Below are 18,427 nucleotides of genomic sequence, written 5' to 3' on the forward strand. Positions count from 1 at the left end.
CAAACGTCTCCAGTGTTTGTTTTACCTGGCGAGTGCAACATTTTATGGGGGCTCGCCCGGGATTGCCCATTACGGGAATCTTGACTGGGGACAGGCGGAACAGCTGTTTGAGCTGGTGAGTATTTTGTTGTAGAATTTCTTGTTTTTGTAATCTGGCTCCGGAGCACTTACAGTCTGTGGTGGCAGACAGGACTCTGTCAGTGACCTGCCCAGACACTCGGGCCAAAGGGCAGGACGCTGCCGGCCGAGGTTTCTGTTTCTGTCTGAAATCGATCGATCGTTTCAAAGTAGTGAGCTCACTTGTGCCGCGCTGCTGTCTGGTTGTTTGTTTAGCCTGAATGACTGTGTGGGAAATTTTGTGTATTGCCCTCCTGGGATTTGCTGCATTGTTGTGTTTGGTGTTAATTTGTTTGCCAGTACAGTGTGATCAACGCTCATCTATTTGGATCACCCTGCTTATAGGGTGGGGAATCCTGTGTGTTGTCTTTGTAGGACTAGAAGCATACCTGGCTGAGAAGAACAAGTACCACGAGATGGGACAGCAAGAATCTACTCTTAAATCCCCTCTTGATTGCATTTTAAGTAACTTCTCTGATTTTCAGAAGAGAGCTCAGGGTTATGGGGGACCTCCACCCGATCGAGAAACTCTCCGGACCTTAAGCCAAGTGGAGTGGCCATCTCTTAAGGTTGGATGGCCATCTGAAGGAACCTTTGATCTGCCCATAGTTTTTGCAGTAAGAGCCATTATATATCAGGTGCCTCACCCAGACCAATATGTGTATATAGATGTTTGGATAGATATAGCTACAGACAAACCTGGGTACATTAAGAGGTGCATAAAAGCAAATCAAAAGGTTAAGAGAGCTATCTGTGTGAGCGCAGTGGACATCAAGCCTCGCCCTCCCTCCGCTCCACCTGCACCTGAAAAAGAACCTCCCAAATCATATCTGGTCCTTTCTGATGTTACTGAGGAGATAGTAGACCCTGTAAATTATCCTCCACCTTATCAGAAGCCCAGGGAGCCAGATTCAACTGTGCCCGAGAATGTCCAGAGTCCTCCCCACACCCAGGGGGGAACCCCTTATGCTCAACCTTCCTTTGCTGGAGGTGCCCCAATGTTACCTCTTAGGGAGGTGCTGCCCCCACTAGATGAAGGACCACATGCACCGTCCCGAATGATTTATATTCCTTTTTCTACTAGTGACCTTTATAATTGGAAACATCAGACCCCGTCATTTTCAGAGAAACCTCAGGGGTTAATTTCTTTGCTTGAGACTGTTTTCAGGACCCATCAACCAACTTGGGATGATTGTCAGCAGCTTTTGCACACTCTGTTCACAACGGAAGAAAGAACCCGCATCAGCCAAGAAGCTGAAAAAGTATTTAGGGAAGAGGGGGGCACTGAAAGGGAACTGGAGAGGATGCTCCCCAGGAGCCCCCCCCAGTTGGGATCCAAACAATGTCAGAGATAGGGAATCGCTTACCCAATATCGCCGGGCTCTATTAAGGGGAATAAAGGCAGCTGCTAAGAAACCAACCAACTTTAGTAAGGTAGGTGAGGTAACTCAGGGGAAGGATGAGTCCCCTGCTGCATATTTAGAGCGGCTAATGGAGGCCTACCGGGTTTATACCCCTATTGATCCTGAGGCAGAGGAAAATCGGAGGCTAATAAACATAACCTTCGTCACTCAGGCAGCCCCAGATATTAGAAAGAAGCTCCAGAAAATAGAAGGATTTGAGGGAAAGAATAGGAGTGAATTATTAGAAATAGCACAGAGAGTCTATGTCAATCGTGATGACCCTGAGTTAGGGAGAGCAGTCATAAAACTACTTTTGGCACAGCAATCAAAAGGACCAAAAGGGAAACAGCAGCCCTTTAAGGGAAAGAAGGGAACTTTCCCGCAGAAGCAACTAGATAAAGACCAGTGTGCTTATTGCAAAGAGAAAGGTCATTGGAAGAAGGATTGCCCTAAGCTACAGGCCGTGAATCAGAAACAAAGCTCACAAGTTTTGCTCCAATTAGATTGACGGGGCCAAGGCTCCATTTCTGTTGGCCCCCAGGAGCCTATGGTCACACTGTCAATTGAGGGGAAACCAACTACCTTCCTAGTTGACACGGGGGCCACTTATTCCGTCCTAAAGAGACCACTTGGGACATTACAAAAGGAATCCACAAAGGTAATAGGGGTCACTGGCAAAGCTGTCTCATATCCTCGAGCCACTGCTCGGATTACTGACCTGGCGCGAGGGACTATTACTCATTCATTCCTGATTATTCCAGACTGCCCTTACCCGCTGTTGGGAGGAGATTTGTTGCAAAAATTTCAAGCAACAATAACCTTCAACCAGGAGAAGAATGCAGAAGGCAAGGTATTAGTGACTGTGCCAATATCAGAAGAATACCTGATTGCCTCCCTCCCGGAAGGTAAGAGCGGGTTTACGGGCATCCCCGAGGAAGTAAAGCAGCAGGTTCCTGGAGTTTGGGCAGAAAACAATCCTCCGGGATTGGCAATACATCAGCCGCCTGTAGTAGTGCTGTTGCGGAGTGATGCCAGCCCAGTACGCATCAGACAGTATCCTGTACCCGCTTGGGCTAAACAGGGCATAGCACAGCACTTGAGGCACTTATTAGAAGCTGGGATTCTCCTGGAATGCCAATCTGCCTGGAACACTCCTTTGCTGCCAGTACAAAAGCCTGGAACTCAGGACTATTCCCCAGTGCAGGACCTGCGTGAAGTGAATGCTCGGGTAGAGACCATACATCCTACTGTGCCAAACCCCTATACCCTATTAAGTTCATTGCCACCGATGCATGTTTTCTATTCAGTATTAGATTTGAAAGATGCCTTCTTTTGCATTCCATTAGCAAAGCAAAGTCAGGAAATGTTTGCCTTTGAGTGGAATGATCCTGAGAATGGACTTTCAGGCCAATACACTTGGACCAGGCTCTCCCAGGGTTTTAAGAATTCACCAACCATATTTAATGAGGCTTTGTGCAAAGACTTACAGGAGTTTCGAGCCAGCCACTCTTCAATTGTGCTGCTGCAGTATGTGGACGATCTCCTTATCGCAGCCCCAAACCAGGAGAGTTGCCGAGAAGCTACATTGGAACTACTCCAAGAACTGCAACAGATGGGCTATCGAGTATCTGCTAAGAAGGCTCAAATTGTCACCCAAACCGTGAGTTACTTAGGGTATGACTTGAGGGGGGGGACAACGTGGCTTGTCTAGCCAAAGAATTCAGACAATATTACAGATTCCTGAGCCTGTAAGTAAGAGGCAAGTACGAGAATTTTTAGGTGCCGTGGGATATTGCAGACTTTGGATACTGGGATTTGCAGAGCTGGCCAAACCTTTGCATGAGTTAACACAGGGAAAAGAGGAACAATTTGTATGGACAGAGGAGGCACGAGAGTCTTTTCAAAAACTCAAGGAGGCCCTAGTTGCAGCCCCGGCATTAACCCTGCCAGACTTGTCTAAGTCTTTTCAACTATTTGTGACTGAGAAGAAGGGCATTGCTCTAGGGGTCCTCTGTCAAGAACTGGGACCTTGGAAAAGACCAATAGCCTATCTGTCCAGAAGACTAGATCCTGTGTCATCAGGTTGGCCAAATTGTTTGAGAGCACTTGCTGCTACCTCCATCCTTGTTAAGGAGGCCAGTAAACTGACTCTGGGTCAAGACATTCAGGTAATTGGAGAGCACTATTTAGAACAAGTGCTGCGGGCTCCACTGGATAGGTGGATCTCGAATGCCCGACTAACACAGTATCAGGCACAGTTGCTGAACCCCCCCGCAATACAATTTTTGAAAACAACAGCCTTGAATCCTGCTACATTGCTCCCGTTGCCAGACCCATCGGTGATCCATGACTGTAGACAAATATTAGATACCATTACAGGAGCCAGACCAGATCTACGGGATCAGGCCTACGAGAAGGCAGATTTAACTTTGTTTACAGATGGAAGTAGCTATGTTCAGGATGGGCAAAGGTATGCTGGAACTAAGGTGACCACTCAAGATACTGTGTTATGGAAAAAGGCACTGCCTAAAGGCACATCTGCACAATGGGCTGAGCTTATCGGACTCACACAGGCCCTTAGAATTGCTGAAGGGAAAAGTGCCAACATCTATACAGACAGTAGATATGCCTTTGCCACTGCCCATGTACATGGCGCCATCTACCGGGAGCGTGGGTTGTTGACTGCTGCAGGAAAGGAAATTAAAAATAAGGATGAGATTTTAGCTCTATTAGAAGCCATTCGGTTGCCCAAAAAGGTGGCAATAATACATTGCAAAGGACATCAAAAGGGGGATTCCCCTATAGTAAAAGGAAACCACTTTGCTGATCAAGCGGCACAGAATGCAGCAGAAGAGGAGGAACACACTAACCAACTGCTACTCATCCCACCCCCTACTTTACAAATAGAACTGAGGTATGAGCCAAAAGAAGAAGAGAAAGGTAAGCAACTAGGGGGTAAGAAAAGTAAACAGGGATGGATAGAATTACCAGACAGCAGAATATACCTACCACAAGGAGTGTTAAGACAAATAATTCAAGAAATACATAGCAGCTCCCACTTAGGACAACAAAAACTAGAACATTTAGTAAGAAAATATTATGAGGGAGCAGAAATCAGAGATATCATACACTCTGTCGTGTCTAGGTGTCAGGCCTGCGCCAAAGTAAATGCTGTCAATAAGAAATTACCTCCTCTCATCAGGCACCGAGGAAAAGCTCCTGAAGAACTATGGGAAGTGGATTTTACCGAAATGACTCCAGGGAAATTAGGCTACAAATATTTGCTTGTTCTAATAGACACCTTTACTGGATGGACTGAGGCTTTTCCTACAAAAGGAGAAACTGCTTCAACAGTTTGTAAAATACTTTTAAGAGAAATCATTCCACGATATGGCATTCCCATTGCTGTAGGGTCAGATAATGGACCTGCTTTTGTGTCCAAGATATCACAGGAATTGGCAAAAAGATTAGGGATCAATTGGAAATTACATTGCATTTATCGGCCTCAAAGTTCAGGGCAAGTCGAGAGGATGAATAGGACCCTTAAAGAGACTATAATTAAGTTAAGAGAGGAGACTGGCGAAAATTGGGTAGAGCTACTCCCTTTTGCATTATATAGGGTTCGAAATACACCTTATACAGGAAAATGGACTCCTTATGAGTTAATGTATGGGCAACCAACTCCTTTGGTTCCACAAATAACAAGGGAAGAAATCGAAGGTTCTAATCAAAGTTTTCTAAAGTCCTTACAGGCATTACAACTGATACGTGCAGAAGTACGGGCGCTTAGAGACCAGCAGAAGGACCAACTCAAAGGACTTCCACTGCCAACTCCACCGGAGCCAGGACAATGGGTATGGATTCTTAATCACCGTCGCGGGAACCTTGATGCTCGGTGGCAAGGACCGTTCCAGGTACTGTTCAGCACGCCCACGGCTGTGAGGATAGCTGAAAAACCTTACTGGATTCATCTATCACATGTAAAGTTAGCTCAAGAACCGAGCTTGAAAGAAGCAAAATGGAGAGTCAAAGCGGATCCCCACAATCCCTTAAAAGTGTGGTTCTTACCCGAATCGTAGCAATGGTTTTCTTTTGTATGTTGTCCAGTATTAAACCAGTACCAGCTTTCCAGGAAACCCTGAATCATCCAGAGAATTTATGGGTGGCTTTAGCACGCACCCTAAATGTCTCATCGTTTTGCCTTGAAGAGGATAGTCATACTCATTTCATGCTAGGAAAATGTCTACGCCCGGTATGTAAACCGGCAGCTGACATAAGGAATTTAACTTTCTTCTCCAGTATCCCTAATAAGACTGTAACTTATCTAGATTTAGCAAACTGGGGAAAAGCTTCTTATCAGTTGCCAAGCCATGCATTACAGATTCATACTCCTCATAGCATTATTGTACTCAATGATACTTGTGTTCTTTTTGTTAATTGTAGTAAAAATTGTAAGACGATCCCTGGTTTTTTACCCTGTAATAATACTATCAAATACCCTTCCATTTATGGCTATGTTACCTTGCCTACTGGATGGTTCTTTACCTGTAACTCTATGACGTATAATTATATTCCCCCTAATCTTACTGACACCACTTGTTGTTTATCTAGGATTGCTACTTTCTTACCTAACAAGAATGATTTGTTACTTCTTGAGCATAATACCACTCTTCGCAGTAGGCGTGCTGCCTCCATCCCTGTAGGACCTGAATGTCATGATGAAGTACGATTATTGTCAGAAGCTGAAGGATATGCCATAATTTTAAGTGTTGTAGGGAATCTAGTATGGGGTGCTTACAATCATAGACAAATCCAACATTTAGCTTGTAACTTAGCTAAAAGCATCAACGAAACGTCTCAAGCATTGACTCTTTTAAATAATGAACAGCAGCAATTATGTCAAGCTATTTTAGATAATCAGGCGGCTATTGATTATCTATTATTATTTCACCACCAGGGTTGTGAAAAAGTAAAAGGAATGTGTTGTTTTAATTTAACTGATAACAGCAATGAAATCCAGGATAAAATAGATAAGATAAAACAGTTAGCAGAGCATATTCAGCAAAATAATGACAATTTAGATTGGTTCACCTCTATATTCAAACTGTCACCTTGGCTAACTACATTGATAACTACACTAGCAGGACCATTGTTAATACTGTTATTGGCCCTCACTATTGGACCCGTAATCCTTAACAAGGTATTTGCTTTTATTAAGGAAAGAATAGAAACAGTTAAAATAATAATTTTATCTCAGCCATACCAACGCCTTAGTGCAGTCGAAGAATCTCCGTTATAGTTAAGGATTTAACTAGTACAAAGAAGAGGAGGAAATGTGACATCCGAATAAAAGCCATAAAACACATTAATGGGCTTTGGAAATAACTTCAAAGGAACTAGTCCAGTAAATACAGCTCATTCCCGGAATAGATGAGACCAGACTCCCAGGATGAATAAGAACAGATGAGTCCTAGAGATAGGGAAGTCGTTAAACTCCCAGGATGACTAGGAGCTGATGAGTCCTTGAGATAAGGAAGTCGTAAAAACTCCTAAGATAGTTAATGTAACCACATCCTAGGGGATAGATAGGGACATTTCCAGCTGGGGGCTTTCAACTGTATGACTGGTTACTAAGGCACATGACTAAAATTTAATTTGGGGGAGCCAATTGCTAAATGCCAAATTTGCTTCTGTATGAACCGCTTGCTTGCTATGCTATAAAAACCCCTAGACTGTAGGCGCTCGGTGTGACTCCGGTGACTACCACCAGAGTTCACCCCTGCGCAGGTTTGTTTTTTTTCTTTTTCTCTTGGCCATAAAACTTTGTCTAAAACTCTCCAAACATCTCCAGTGTTTGTTTTACCCGTCGAGTGCAACATTACTCACTGGTAGGAGTGGAGCCTGGTGGGCCCTGATCTGACATCTTTTTATGTGTGTGTGAATGACAGAGAGAGAGAGAGAGAGAGATAAGGACAGGCAGACAGGAAGGGAGAGAGATGAGAAGCATCAATTCTTCATTGAGGCTCTTTTGTCTCCTTAGTTGTTCATTGATTGCTTTCTCATATGTGCCTTGACCCGGGGGAGGGGGGGGCTACAGTAGAGCGAGCGACTCTTTGCTTAAGCCAATGACCTTGGGCTCAAACCAGCGACCTTTGGACTCAAGCCAGCAACCATGGGGTCATGTCTATGATCCCATGCTCAAGCTGGTGAGCCATCGTTCAAACCAGATGAGCTTGCGCTCAAGTAGGCAACCTCGGGGTTTTGAACCTGGGTCCTCTGCGTCCCAGTCCAACACTATGTCCACTGCACCACTGCCTGGTCAGGCTATATTATACATTTCTAATGAGAATCAAATGTGATCACTGTCTTGATATTATATAGATAGAATATATATTTTATTCACACTGACGCCAGGAGTCGAGTTCCCTAAAAAGAACACAAAACTCCCTCTTACTGGCTAGATATTGCTGCACTTATACAATTGTCCTCGTATCAAGCAATGATGTTGGTAACAGACCTACTCTCCATGCTTAATTTTTTTTTAAAATAAATTTTTATTAATGGTAATGGGATGACATTAATAAATCAGGGTACATATATTCAAAGAAAACATGTCTAGGTTATTTTGTCATTAAATTATGTTGCGTACCCCTCGCCCAAAGTCAGATTGTCCTCCGCCACCCTCTATCTAGTTCTCTGTGCCCCTCCCCCTCCCCCTAACTCTCTCCCTCTCTCCCTCCCATGTCCTCCCTCCCCCCACCCCTGGTAACCACCACACTCTTGTCCATGTCTCTTAGTCTCATTTTTATGTTCCACCAATGTATGGAATCATGTAGTTCTTGTTTTTTTCTGATTTACTTATTTCACTCCTTATAATGTTATCAAGATCCCACCATTTTGCTGTAAATGATCTGATGTCATCATTTCTTATGGCTGAGTAGTATTCCATAGTGTATATGTGCCACATCTTCTTTATCCAGTCTTCTATTGAAGGGCTTTTTGGTTGTTTCCATGTCTTGGCCACTGTGAACAGTGCTGCAATGAACATGGGGCTACATGTGTCTTCACGTATCAATGTTTCTGAGGTTTTGGGGTATATACCCAGTAGAGGGATTGCTGGGTCATAAGGTAGTTCTATTTGCAGTTTTTTGAGGAACCACCATACTTTCCTCCATAATGGTTATACTACTTTACAGTCCCACCAACAGTGAATGAGGGTTCCTTTTTCTCCACAGCCTCTCCAACATTTGCTATTACCCGTCTTGTTGATAATAGCTAATCTAACAGGGGTGAGGTGGTATCTCATTGTAGTTTTGATTTGCATTTCTCTAATAACTAATGAAGCTGAGCATCTTTTCATATATCTGTTGGCCATTTGTATTTCTTCCTGGGAGAAGTGTCTGTTCATGTCCTCTTCCCATTTTTTTATTGGATTGTTTGTTTGTTTGTTGTTGAGTTTTATGAGTTCTTTGTAAATTTTGGATATTAGGCCCTATCTGAGCTGTTGTTTGAAAATATCATTTCCCATTTAGTTGGCTGTCTGTTTATTTTTATATCAGTTTCTCTTGCTGAGCAAAAACTTTTTATTCTGATGTAGTCCCATTCATTTATCTTTGCCTTCACTTCTCTTGCCATTGGAGTCAAGTTCATAAAATGTTCTTTAAAACCCAGGTCCATGATTTTAGTACCTATGTCTTCTTCTATGTACTTTATTGTTTCAGGTCTTATATTTAGGTCTTTGATCCATTTTGAATTAATTTTAGTACACAGGGACAGGCTGTAGTCGAGTTTCATTCTTTTGCACTCCATGCTTAATTTAACATTTATATAGAGCTTACTATGTGCCAGACACTATTCTAAGAACTTTATAAAAACCCACATAATTCTTGAAAATCCTTTGGGGTATATACCATTATACCTAATTTTACGGTTGAAACCATGGCACAGAGAGATTAAATAACTTGCTTCTAATCTCAATGCCAAGTTCCACACCCCCAGCTCCCTGTGAACAATGTCATCTTTGACAGGTGATCTAGCCTCTGATGTACTGAGAAGATGCCTTGTGTCTAACTCCCCTGCTTGCACCGTACCCCAGCAGGCATTCCTGCCTTGGTCTTTGCAAACTGCTCAGAAGAAGCCTGTCAGCATTGGTAGCAATACTTCATTTTGTGTCAGGTCTTCCCAAGCAGATACCAGTGCACTGTGTCCTTTGTGCCTTTCTTCTAATGCCTTGAGGTCAGTTTCCTCCCTACATTGCCACATACAAGCTTTTTTGGTGTCCTGCTCTCTCCACATGCCCTGCTTCATTGTAAGTTGTTTTAAAGGCTGCAAGTACTTAGCCCATTTTCCACTCATGACTTGAAGCAGATCATGTGGCACATTGAGCTAAGTGATGAAGAGATAAACATGACAGGACTCCTGACCTCCCCAGAGATTTTGAACTAGAGGTCAGGTCACGTGCCTTTCAGTATAGGGTCCCCCTTCCCAACACCAAGTGGGTACAAAGCAGGTATTCAATAAATATTCATCATTCATTTAGCAAATGTTTACAGAGTGCCTACTACATGCTAGGCAGGCAGTGAGACAGGTGCTGAGGAAATGGCAGGAAATTAAACATGTGCAGGGTCCCCACAGCTCGAGCCTGGCACCCCCTCCCCCCCAGTACCTTGAGGACTCAGGAAGGAAACAGTGTACAAGGCAGGGAGTGGCAGCCGCGCGAAGCGGCAGCGAAAGAAGCCAGAGCGCCAGGCTGAGAGGCTGGTGTGGCATCTGGTCAGAGTGACCCCTCCATCCCTAAACCAAGACTCAGACACGCATGTATTCAGCCGCTTCGGAGACCCCTGCCCCGTGGTAGCCTCTGAGTACAGCAGCGACTACAAGAGCGCCGGCATCGAGGGGAAAGCAGAGCTGGTTGAGACAAGATTATCTGGGAGGAAGGCGGTTGGGCCACGAGTGCGCGATCGGAGCAGGCATTTCAGGAGAGAACTCTCCGGCTCAGCGTTCCTCTGGAGCCTGGATTCTAATCCCATGCCAGTAGTTTACCTATTGTGTAACCTTGCTCAAGTCACTAAACCTTCCCGGGACTCAATCACATCATCGGTGAAATAGGTTTCCAATAACCTTAGGGTTGGTGAGAGGATTAAAAGAAAGAATGCCTGGAAAGCTTCCCCAGCACGGTTCCCCGCACACAAAAAACTCTCTCGGAACAGAGGCTGTAATTATCCGCTGCTCACACCTCGTTGTGTCCCCTGGCCTCCTCCGGCCAGGTACCGGGTGCTGCCTTCACAGGGACCGAAAGCTCCGCGGTGAGGGCACGCCCTGCCTGGATAGATTTATTAGCTTGCTTTGGGCGGGGTTTGGAAGAGGCAAGAAAGAGTAGGAGCTGGGGGAGGGAACTGAAAGGGAAGAAGCGGAGAGGCAGGAGGCGAGCGAGGCGGGGCCGGGGCGGAGTCCGGCCGTTCCTGGGCCCCAGCGAGGCGCTTACCCGAGCCTGCGGCGGCCGGGCGGGGGCGACGCGCGGCGGCCAATGGCGCGCGGCGCAGCGGTGGGGGCGGTGCAGGAAAACCCGGCTGCTGACAGCCAAACTCCCCAACTCCGCCCTCATCCCCGCGGGATCCCGGAGCCGAATCGGCCAGAGCCGAGGCCGCCGGAACCGCGCTACGAGCGAATATGGCAGCAGAATGAGAAGGCTGGCGCCGGGTCGTGGCTTCTGCGATCGCCGTCGCCGCGCTGCAGCTTAAGATCCGCGCCCGTCGCCCTCGGAGCCTCTTGCTTAGCCATCCTCCTGGTTGTCGCTGAATTATTTCATTCTGGGCGGAGGACGGGGGAGAAAGGGGACCCCCGCAGCCGAGCCATTCCAGGCTCAGGCAGCGTGTAGGCTTGTGCGCGCGACACTCGCGGCTGCGGAAAAGACCCGGGAGAGAGCTAGTCCCGGGCTGCAGAGGCACGGGTGCGGGGATGAGACTGCCATGGAGCAGCCTCCGCGGGGCGCACGGAGCCGGCTGGTGCTGCGGCAGGGTTGCCACCTGAGCAGAGATTCTGCGGGGCTTTGGGGCCTCAGGGGCCCTGGGGGAGTCTCTGCTGCCGTCTCCGGGAAGGACGGGAGCCCCGCGTGGCGGACACTGCAGCAGTCACCGTATTGAGGAGCCCCGAGACTGCTCACCTGCAGCTGGGTGCGCTCTCGGCACCCGGGCGTTTTGCCCAGGGCACGGTGGCTGGCGCACCGCGGCGAGCCGGGTGCAGTACTGGCTGGCTAGAGGGGTGTGTGCTCGCGTGTTGGACTGGAGAGCCGAGCTAAAGCAGAACCAGGCGGACCTGAGCAGCCATGCTTCCCGGGGTGGGCGTGTTCGGCACCAGCCTTACCGCCCGTGTCATCATTCCGCTGCTGAAAGACGAGGGCTTCGCGGTGAAGGCGCTGTGGGGTCGCACACAGGAGGAAGCGGAGGAGCTGGCCAAGGAGATGAGCGTTCCTTTCTATACGAGTCGCATTGACGAGGTGCTGCTCCATCAGGACGTGGACTTAGTGTGCATCAACCTGCCACCTCCCCTCACCAGGCAGATCGCTGTCAAAACCCTGGGTAAGCGCCCCTCCCCCACCTCTCCTCCTGCCTCCTTTCCTTCCCTTTCCCGCTGCTTTTCTCCTCTCTCCCCCTCTTCCTCCCAGAAGCTTATTTCGCCTCTGCGCGAACCCGGGGACCTGAGATCCCACACCCCCTCCGAGCGCACTCCTCCTTCATCCTCCCCCCCCCCCTCCCCCCCGCCCCACCGCTGCGCTTTCCTTCTCTCTTCTTGTTCCACCTGGACGCGCTTCCCCACGTGTGTATCGCGGAGGCTGGGGGAGGCGTGAATTCCGGGGATGGGGATGAGGCGTATCAGATGTTGACTTGTGGATGGCTGCTCTGAGGGAGAGAAAACTAAGTCCCTGCTGTGTGTGTAGTGCCCGAGTGTGTGCGTGCGCGCCTGTGAGAGGCGAGTGTGCGCCCAAGAGTGCCTGAATAAAGGGCTCCACTCACGTCTCTGGTTTTCCGGGGAGCTGTAGACAACCTGACATTTAGCAGCTGTGGCGCCTTGCCACGATAGTTTGTTACTTTCCGCTATGGGTTAGTTTAGTGTGAAATTAGACACGTGACAACCGTAATTATCTCATCTTCGCTAAAAACAAGGATAGCCTGAGTAGTTGATGCCCGGGATTGGGGGATCTATTACGACATCTTTAGGCTTCGGGGAGGCTCATAAATTAGTAAAGATTGGTTGGATAAAACCAGAGGGTTTTAACTTTTGGGTTTAGCAGCCAGGAATTGTCTCCTGTGCAGATTGGGAGTCACAGATCTTCAATTTTTAGGGCAGGGGCGCAGTAATTTCAGAGGCCCACGTACTTTGTGTGGGAAAAGGCTTAACGCTGCCGGTTTCACGTGGAAGCAAGTAATAGTCCCTCCTTAATTCCCGTCGGGAATAGTTCTGAGGTCTGGTGTTGACAGGCAGTGGCTGGCGGGTGAACTCACCACCCCTCACCAGCCTGTACCCCCACCTAACCCAGGCAGTCGGAACAATCTCACAGTATGGTACCACCAGCATCTCTGCCCTGCCTAGGGGAAGAAGTGTATGCTTTGTCTCTCAGGAGTTCTGACAGTTCTGATATTTAAAACAATCCCGGGAAGATTGCTCACCCTTTACTCTCCCAAGAAAAATGTTGGAATTTTATTGGTGAGGAAAGAGACAAAGTACAGGATGACACATTAGAGAGGCATTATGAGGCAGGATTTGGGAAGGAACAGGGATAGCAGCACTCAGAAACCAATGGTAATTTATGTAATCTTGGACAGAATGTTTTATTTTTAAAAATAAGTATGGATTTCCGGTAGGTGAAATGTACATATATTTTAATTCTATCTTCAGAGACCTATGACCAGAAAAAACTAAAAAAACATTCTTATCAGGCCATTCTGCTGTTGACTGAGATGGGACATCTGGTATAAGAGGACGCCCAGGGCTGTCAGTTTTCAGTTTAATTTTGTTAAGCTTCCGATCTTTGTTGCCTGGTTTCTTTGGCCTTGAATTGAATTCTGGCTACTATTTCTTTCCTGTTTTATATACAATAATGTGTCTGTTGGGTAGATAACCTCCGTGCTTGCAGTGGGTCTGTGCATATCAAATAGACTGTGGCCATCCTATAATATAAATCTAATGGGGCAATTTGTATAAAACAGGTCCATGTTGAGCCCCATGTCTACTAGAGAGAGAATGACTGGTCATACCAGAAAGACCTTGTTTGACATCGCTTCTCCCCTCTTGGGCAGCACAGTCCTGCAGGTCAGACCCATAGACCAACCCTAGAGCATGTCTCCAGGAGAGTGGCGATTTGAGGAACAAGGATGTTCCTGTTTTCTGACCATCACCGGTACTTAGGCATGAAAGTATTTGGGGACACTGGCTTCGAGAGAAGCACAACTTATATATTTCTGGATATTTTTTTATTTTCAAAAATCCCGTTGAGGCCCTGGCCGGTTTGCTCAGCGGTAGAGCGTCGGCCTAGCGTGCGGAGGACCCGGGTTCGATTCCGGCCAGGGCACACAGGAGAAGCGCCCATTTGCTTCTCCACCCCTCCGCCGCGCTTTCCTCTCTGTCTCTCTCTTCCCCTTCCGCAGCCAAGGCTCCATTGGAGCAAAGATGGCCCGGGCGCTGGGGATGGCTCTGTGGCCTCTGCCCCAGGCGCTAGAGTGGCTCTGGTCGCAACATGGCGACGCCCAGGATGGGCAGAGCATCGCCCCCTGGTGGGCAGAGCGTCGCCCCTGGTGGGCGTGCCGGGTGGATCCCGGTCGGGCGCATGCGGGAGTCTGTCTGACTGTCTCTCCCTGTTTCCAGCTTCAGAAAAATGAAAAAAAAGGAAAAAAAAAACCAAAAAAAAAAAAAAATCCCGTTGATTTCTTTTTCTTCACATGGCTAATGTGAGGTGCTTCTTCAAAACCAAGTGTAAGTAAGAGGCATATAAAATAGACTTAGTTTAATACTCATGATTTAAGGAATAGGATTTTGTTCATGTCTTCATGGTAGGTGTTGGGATTTTTTTTTTCCTTCCTGATTTTGCAAGTAATTTAAAGTCATCTGTGATCATAGAAAACGTGGAGGCATATGATTTAGAGGGGCTGGAGTTTAGTCTTGTTCCAGACTTTATTTTCACTGAAAATTCCCTGGTGGTCACTCTCCTTTGAGTTGTGCCTGCTAGTACATGGCGTGGTGGTCATCTGGGTTTGCTTTGCTGTCTGGGTGAGAAGTTTGACATACACAACACAGGAAATGAAAAACCCCAAACAGTTATCTGGATGGTCTCAGTGTTGTGGGTTTATAGATGCTAGTGTCTGGAATTGAAACAAGGCAGTCTTGACTAGTCCTGGTGAATTGTCCATTTAGCAAAAGCCTGGGCTGTGAGTTGCTTGCCTAGCAATGATGAGAGATCTGTGGTCCCCGATCTCATAACTGGTTATGGGATTGGCAAGGTGGGGGGCTAGTGTAGGACTTTAGAGTAATGAAACTTGAAATCAATTGAATAACAACATTCTTTAATTTCTAAAAATTTCCTTGAAATCTCTACCTTAGTGAACTAGGCATTTCTCTGTTGTAGAGACTTTTTTAAAAATTTAACTTTATATCTTGATTGATTTTAGAGAGAGAGCAAGGGGGATACAGAGAGAAACATCGATTTGTTGTTCCACTTATTTTTGCATTCATTGGTTGATTCTTGTATGTTCCCTGACTGGAGATCAAACTCACAACCTTGGAGTATCTGAGTGATGCTTTAACCACTGAGTTGCCCATTCAGGGCTGTAGAGACTTTTCTATAATGTATAATTTCTATTGTGTCCAGGGCTGCCTCTTGTTAAGTACCTAGTATAGGCCAGGCAGTGTGGTAGGTCATGTATATAAAACGTTTCATTTCATAATTTAAATAATTCAGATAGATATTAGCTCCATTTTACAAATGAGGCAACTAAAATACAGACTTGAGTCAAACTGCTCAAGTATCGTACACTTAGAGATTTGAACCTCTTATTCTTCCTCCCCTGGAACTATTTCCTCCTCTTCTGTCCATAGCCTTGCTTCACTGCCTCAGTTTCTTCTCAGATAATGGCAGCCCAGGTAAGATTATTGGAGTTAGCCTTTATGGGATTGGCAAGGTGGGGGGCTAGTGTAGGTAAGATTATTGGAGTTAGCCTTTATTCCTATATACTGCCCCCACCCCATGGAATCAGTTCCCAAATCTGGTTGATGCCAACTCCTAAATCCCTCTTGTCTCTGTTCCCTCTTCTGTATCATTGCTTCTTCCATAAAAGGAACTAGGTCCTTACTTAGTTTCTGAATTAGGTTGTAGTCGGCTCCCTCCACCTCTGCCTCTGTCCATTTTCCACCCTGATGCCAGAGTTACCTCAAAGAACTGAAGATCTGATCACGTCACCGCTCCACCCTTTCAGCACTTCTGGGACACGCCCCAACTTCTTGACATAACAGGCAGGAGCTGCTGGTTTTTCTGGAACCCCATGAACTTTAGCTAAGCCAAAATACTTCTGTTTCCTTGAGGGACCTTGTGGATTACATGTCCATGCCTTTGTCAGGAACATGGTCTGTCATATGTTGGCGATGAATGCCTGTTCATTTATCAAGACTCAGCCCCAGTGTTACCTGTTTCAGAATGATTCCCCTTCCTTAGTCCATCCTCTCTATATCCTTCTGTTCTCTTTATTTTAGATAGGTTAAGCATTCATGTATACAAATTTCAAATGGTGTAAAAATACACAGTGAGAAGTATGTATCCCCCAATCTCTGCCCTCAATGAGGCAGTTTTTGTGTCTCCTTGTGAAGATTTTCAAAGGATGTACTGGCAATTATGTGTGTGAGAATTTTAAAATTGTTTTTACACCATTGGTAGCATCCTATTATATACACACACACATATACAAATATATGTATATAAAGACTCAGAATGTGAATGTATCCTTGTTTCCATGTTTAGCTGCATAGTATTTTATTGTATGGATAAATCAATGTTTGTTTAACCAGCTCTCTATTACTCGACATTTAGGTTGTTTCCAGTCTTCTGTTTATACAAACATCATAATGAACAATCTAGAACATAAGTCATTATGCACATGCCGTTCTGCTTGCAGGATGAGCATGCTAATTGCTGGCCAAAAAGTATATGCTCAATTCATTTAACAAATTAGCTGGCACCTGAGATGATTTTTTTGCGTGCCTCTTCCCTCAAGCCCCCTGACTGCCTGGTGCCTTGCCTTGGTATCCTGAGCACACCACTTCCCAGTCAGTTTTTGGGGTCAGTCAAAACATCATCCTCCTGCAGCAGGCCACTCCACTGACTGAGCAGTGAGCTACCCAACTGAACTGCCTACTTAGGTTCACTATTGTTTCTTAATCAGTTTATTTTCTAATACAGTAACAGGTAAGTGGTATATATATGTAGGACACAGTGTGTGTGTGTGTGTGTGTGTGTGTGTGTGTTCCTTGCTCAGAACCTTTCAGTGGCTCCCATGGCACCTGGAACAACATTCAAGTTCTTTGTTATGACTTACTTGGTCTGAAATGGATCTGCCTTGTAGTTTCTCCCACATCTCCAGCAACCGTGTACCTCCCAGGCTCATTGCTCTCTAGGTACTTGGCCCTCTTTTTGTTCCTCAAACACACCACCTTCTTTCCCAGCCCTGGGCCTTTATAAACTATCTCATCCCTGTGGCTGGACCCTTCTCCGAAGGTTCTTTCTCATACATTCTTCTCACTTTCAAGTTTTAGCTCAAGTGTTCTATTGGGAGAGAGTCCCTTCTGGGACCTCCCTTTCCAATCGAAAATCTGTCCCCCAAAACTGTCAATTATGCCTCTGTCATCCTCTTTATCTTCTTGGTGACACTATTGCAGTTTGTGTATCTCTTTCATTTGTTTGCTTGTTCTCTTGTTTGCTGTCTGTCCCCACAGCTAGAATGTAAGTGCTGTGAGGTAGAGCCTTTGTCTGCTTTGCTCATCTGGGAGGCCTTATCTCCCCTAGACAATGCCAGGCTCTGAGTCAGTCACCTACTAGGCACACTGTAAATATTTGCTGAATGACAGGCGAATGACTTTTCATTGAATAAGTGAAGGCTTGGGGAAGGCAAAAGGTTATAAACAGGATGTGGCAAGAAATACATAACATTTTTGTCCTGTATGCAATAGCCCTGTTTCTCTCAAACATGAATGTGTGGCTGCATCACCTGGAGATCTTATCAAAGTGCAGATTCCAGGGTGGGACCTGAGATTCAGGCTTGCTCTCCAGCTCCCAGGTGATGTGGAGGCCACAGCAGCCAGACAGAGATGTGATGGCTTTTTTTGTCTTTGGGAAAAGAAGAAGTCCTCTGCTATGAGGAATGAACCCAGCATGGGAGCCATGTTAAAATACCTGCAGCCTTTGTGTGTAATGTGATTACATCTGTTTTCATGGTCCCTGTTGTGCTTTTTGGAGACAGGGGAAGCATTTTTGTGGGGTGGAAGGCTCCTTTGGTAGGAAGAGTAAGTCTTAGGGTTTCGTGGGGCTTTGATCTGGCTGCACACTGTTCTTGCCCCAACTTGCACGGCATCATTAGCTGAGGACCTGAGCAGCACACCCTTTCCTGTCTTACTTCACAGTGTCACAGTTGCTCAAGGTTGAGGCAGGTTCCTGGAACAGGGGTGAGAGAGTAGGGGGGACACCAGGTTGAGACAGAGCCCTTCAGGTCATGGTTGCCACACTAGCAGAGATAGGGTCACAGATAATGAAATGATGCATTTGGACTTGAGACTAAACATTCTGATATCCCAGCAAACCCTGTATTTGAGTTCTTCCTTGAAGTCTCTTCTTGAACCCTTTCTCTCTAAAGACTTTGTGGGCAAGGTGA

At 46.3% G+C, this 18,427-nt stretch overlaps 1 protein-coding gene across 2 annotated transcripts in view; it reads left to right on the forward strand.

Annotated features, from left to right (window-relative positions):
• The first annotated feature begins 11,129 nt into the window (after positions 1-11,129).
• Positions 11,130-18,427, forward strand: part of GFOD1 (Gfo/Idh/MocA-like oxidoreductase domain containing 1) — a 157,770-nt gene continuing 150,472 nt past the window's right edge. Inside the window, exon 1 of one of the 2 annotated variants that reach the window (XM_066268366.1) lies at positions 11,130-12,097. In XM_066268366.1, coding sequence (XP_066124463.1) covers positions 11,845-12,097 — 253 coding nt within the window. In that variant the 5' untranslated portion in view covers positions 11,130-11,844. The remainder of the gene's footprint in view (positions 12,098-18,427) is intronic. The other variant, XM_066268367.1, reaches the window with a different exon arrangement.

The sequence above is a fragment of the Saccopteryx bilineata genome, chromosome 3 (assembly GCF_036850765.1).
Source record: "Saccopteryx bilineata isolate mSacBil1 chromosome 3, mSacBil1_pri_phased_curated, whole genome shotgun sequence".
NCBI lineage: Eukaryota > Metazoa > Chordata > Mammalia > Chiroptera > Emballonuridae > Saccopteryx > Saccopteryx bilineata.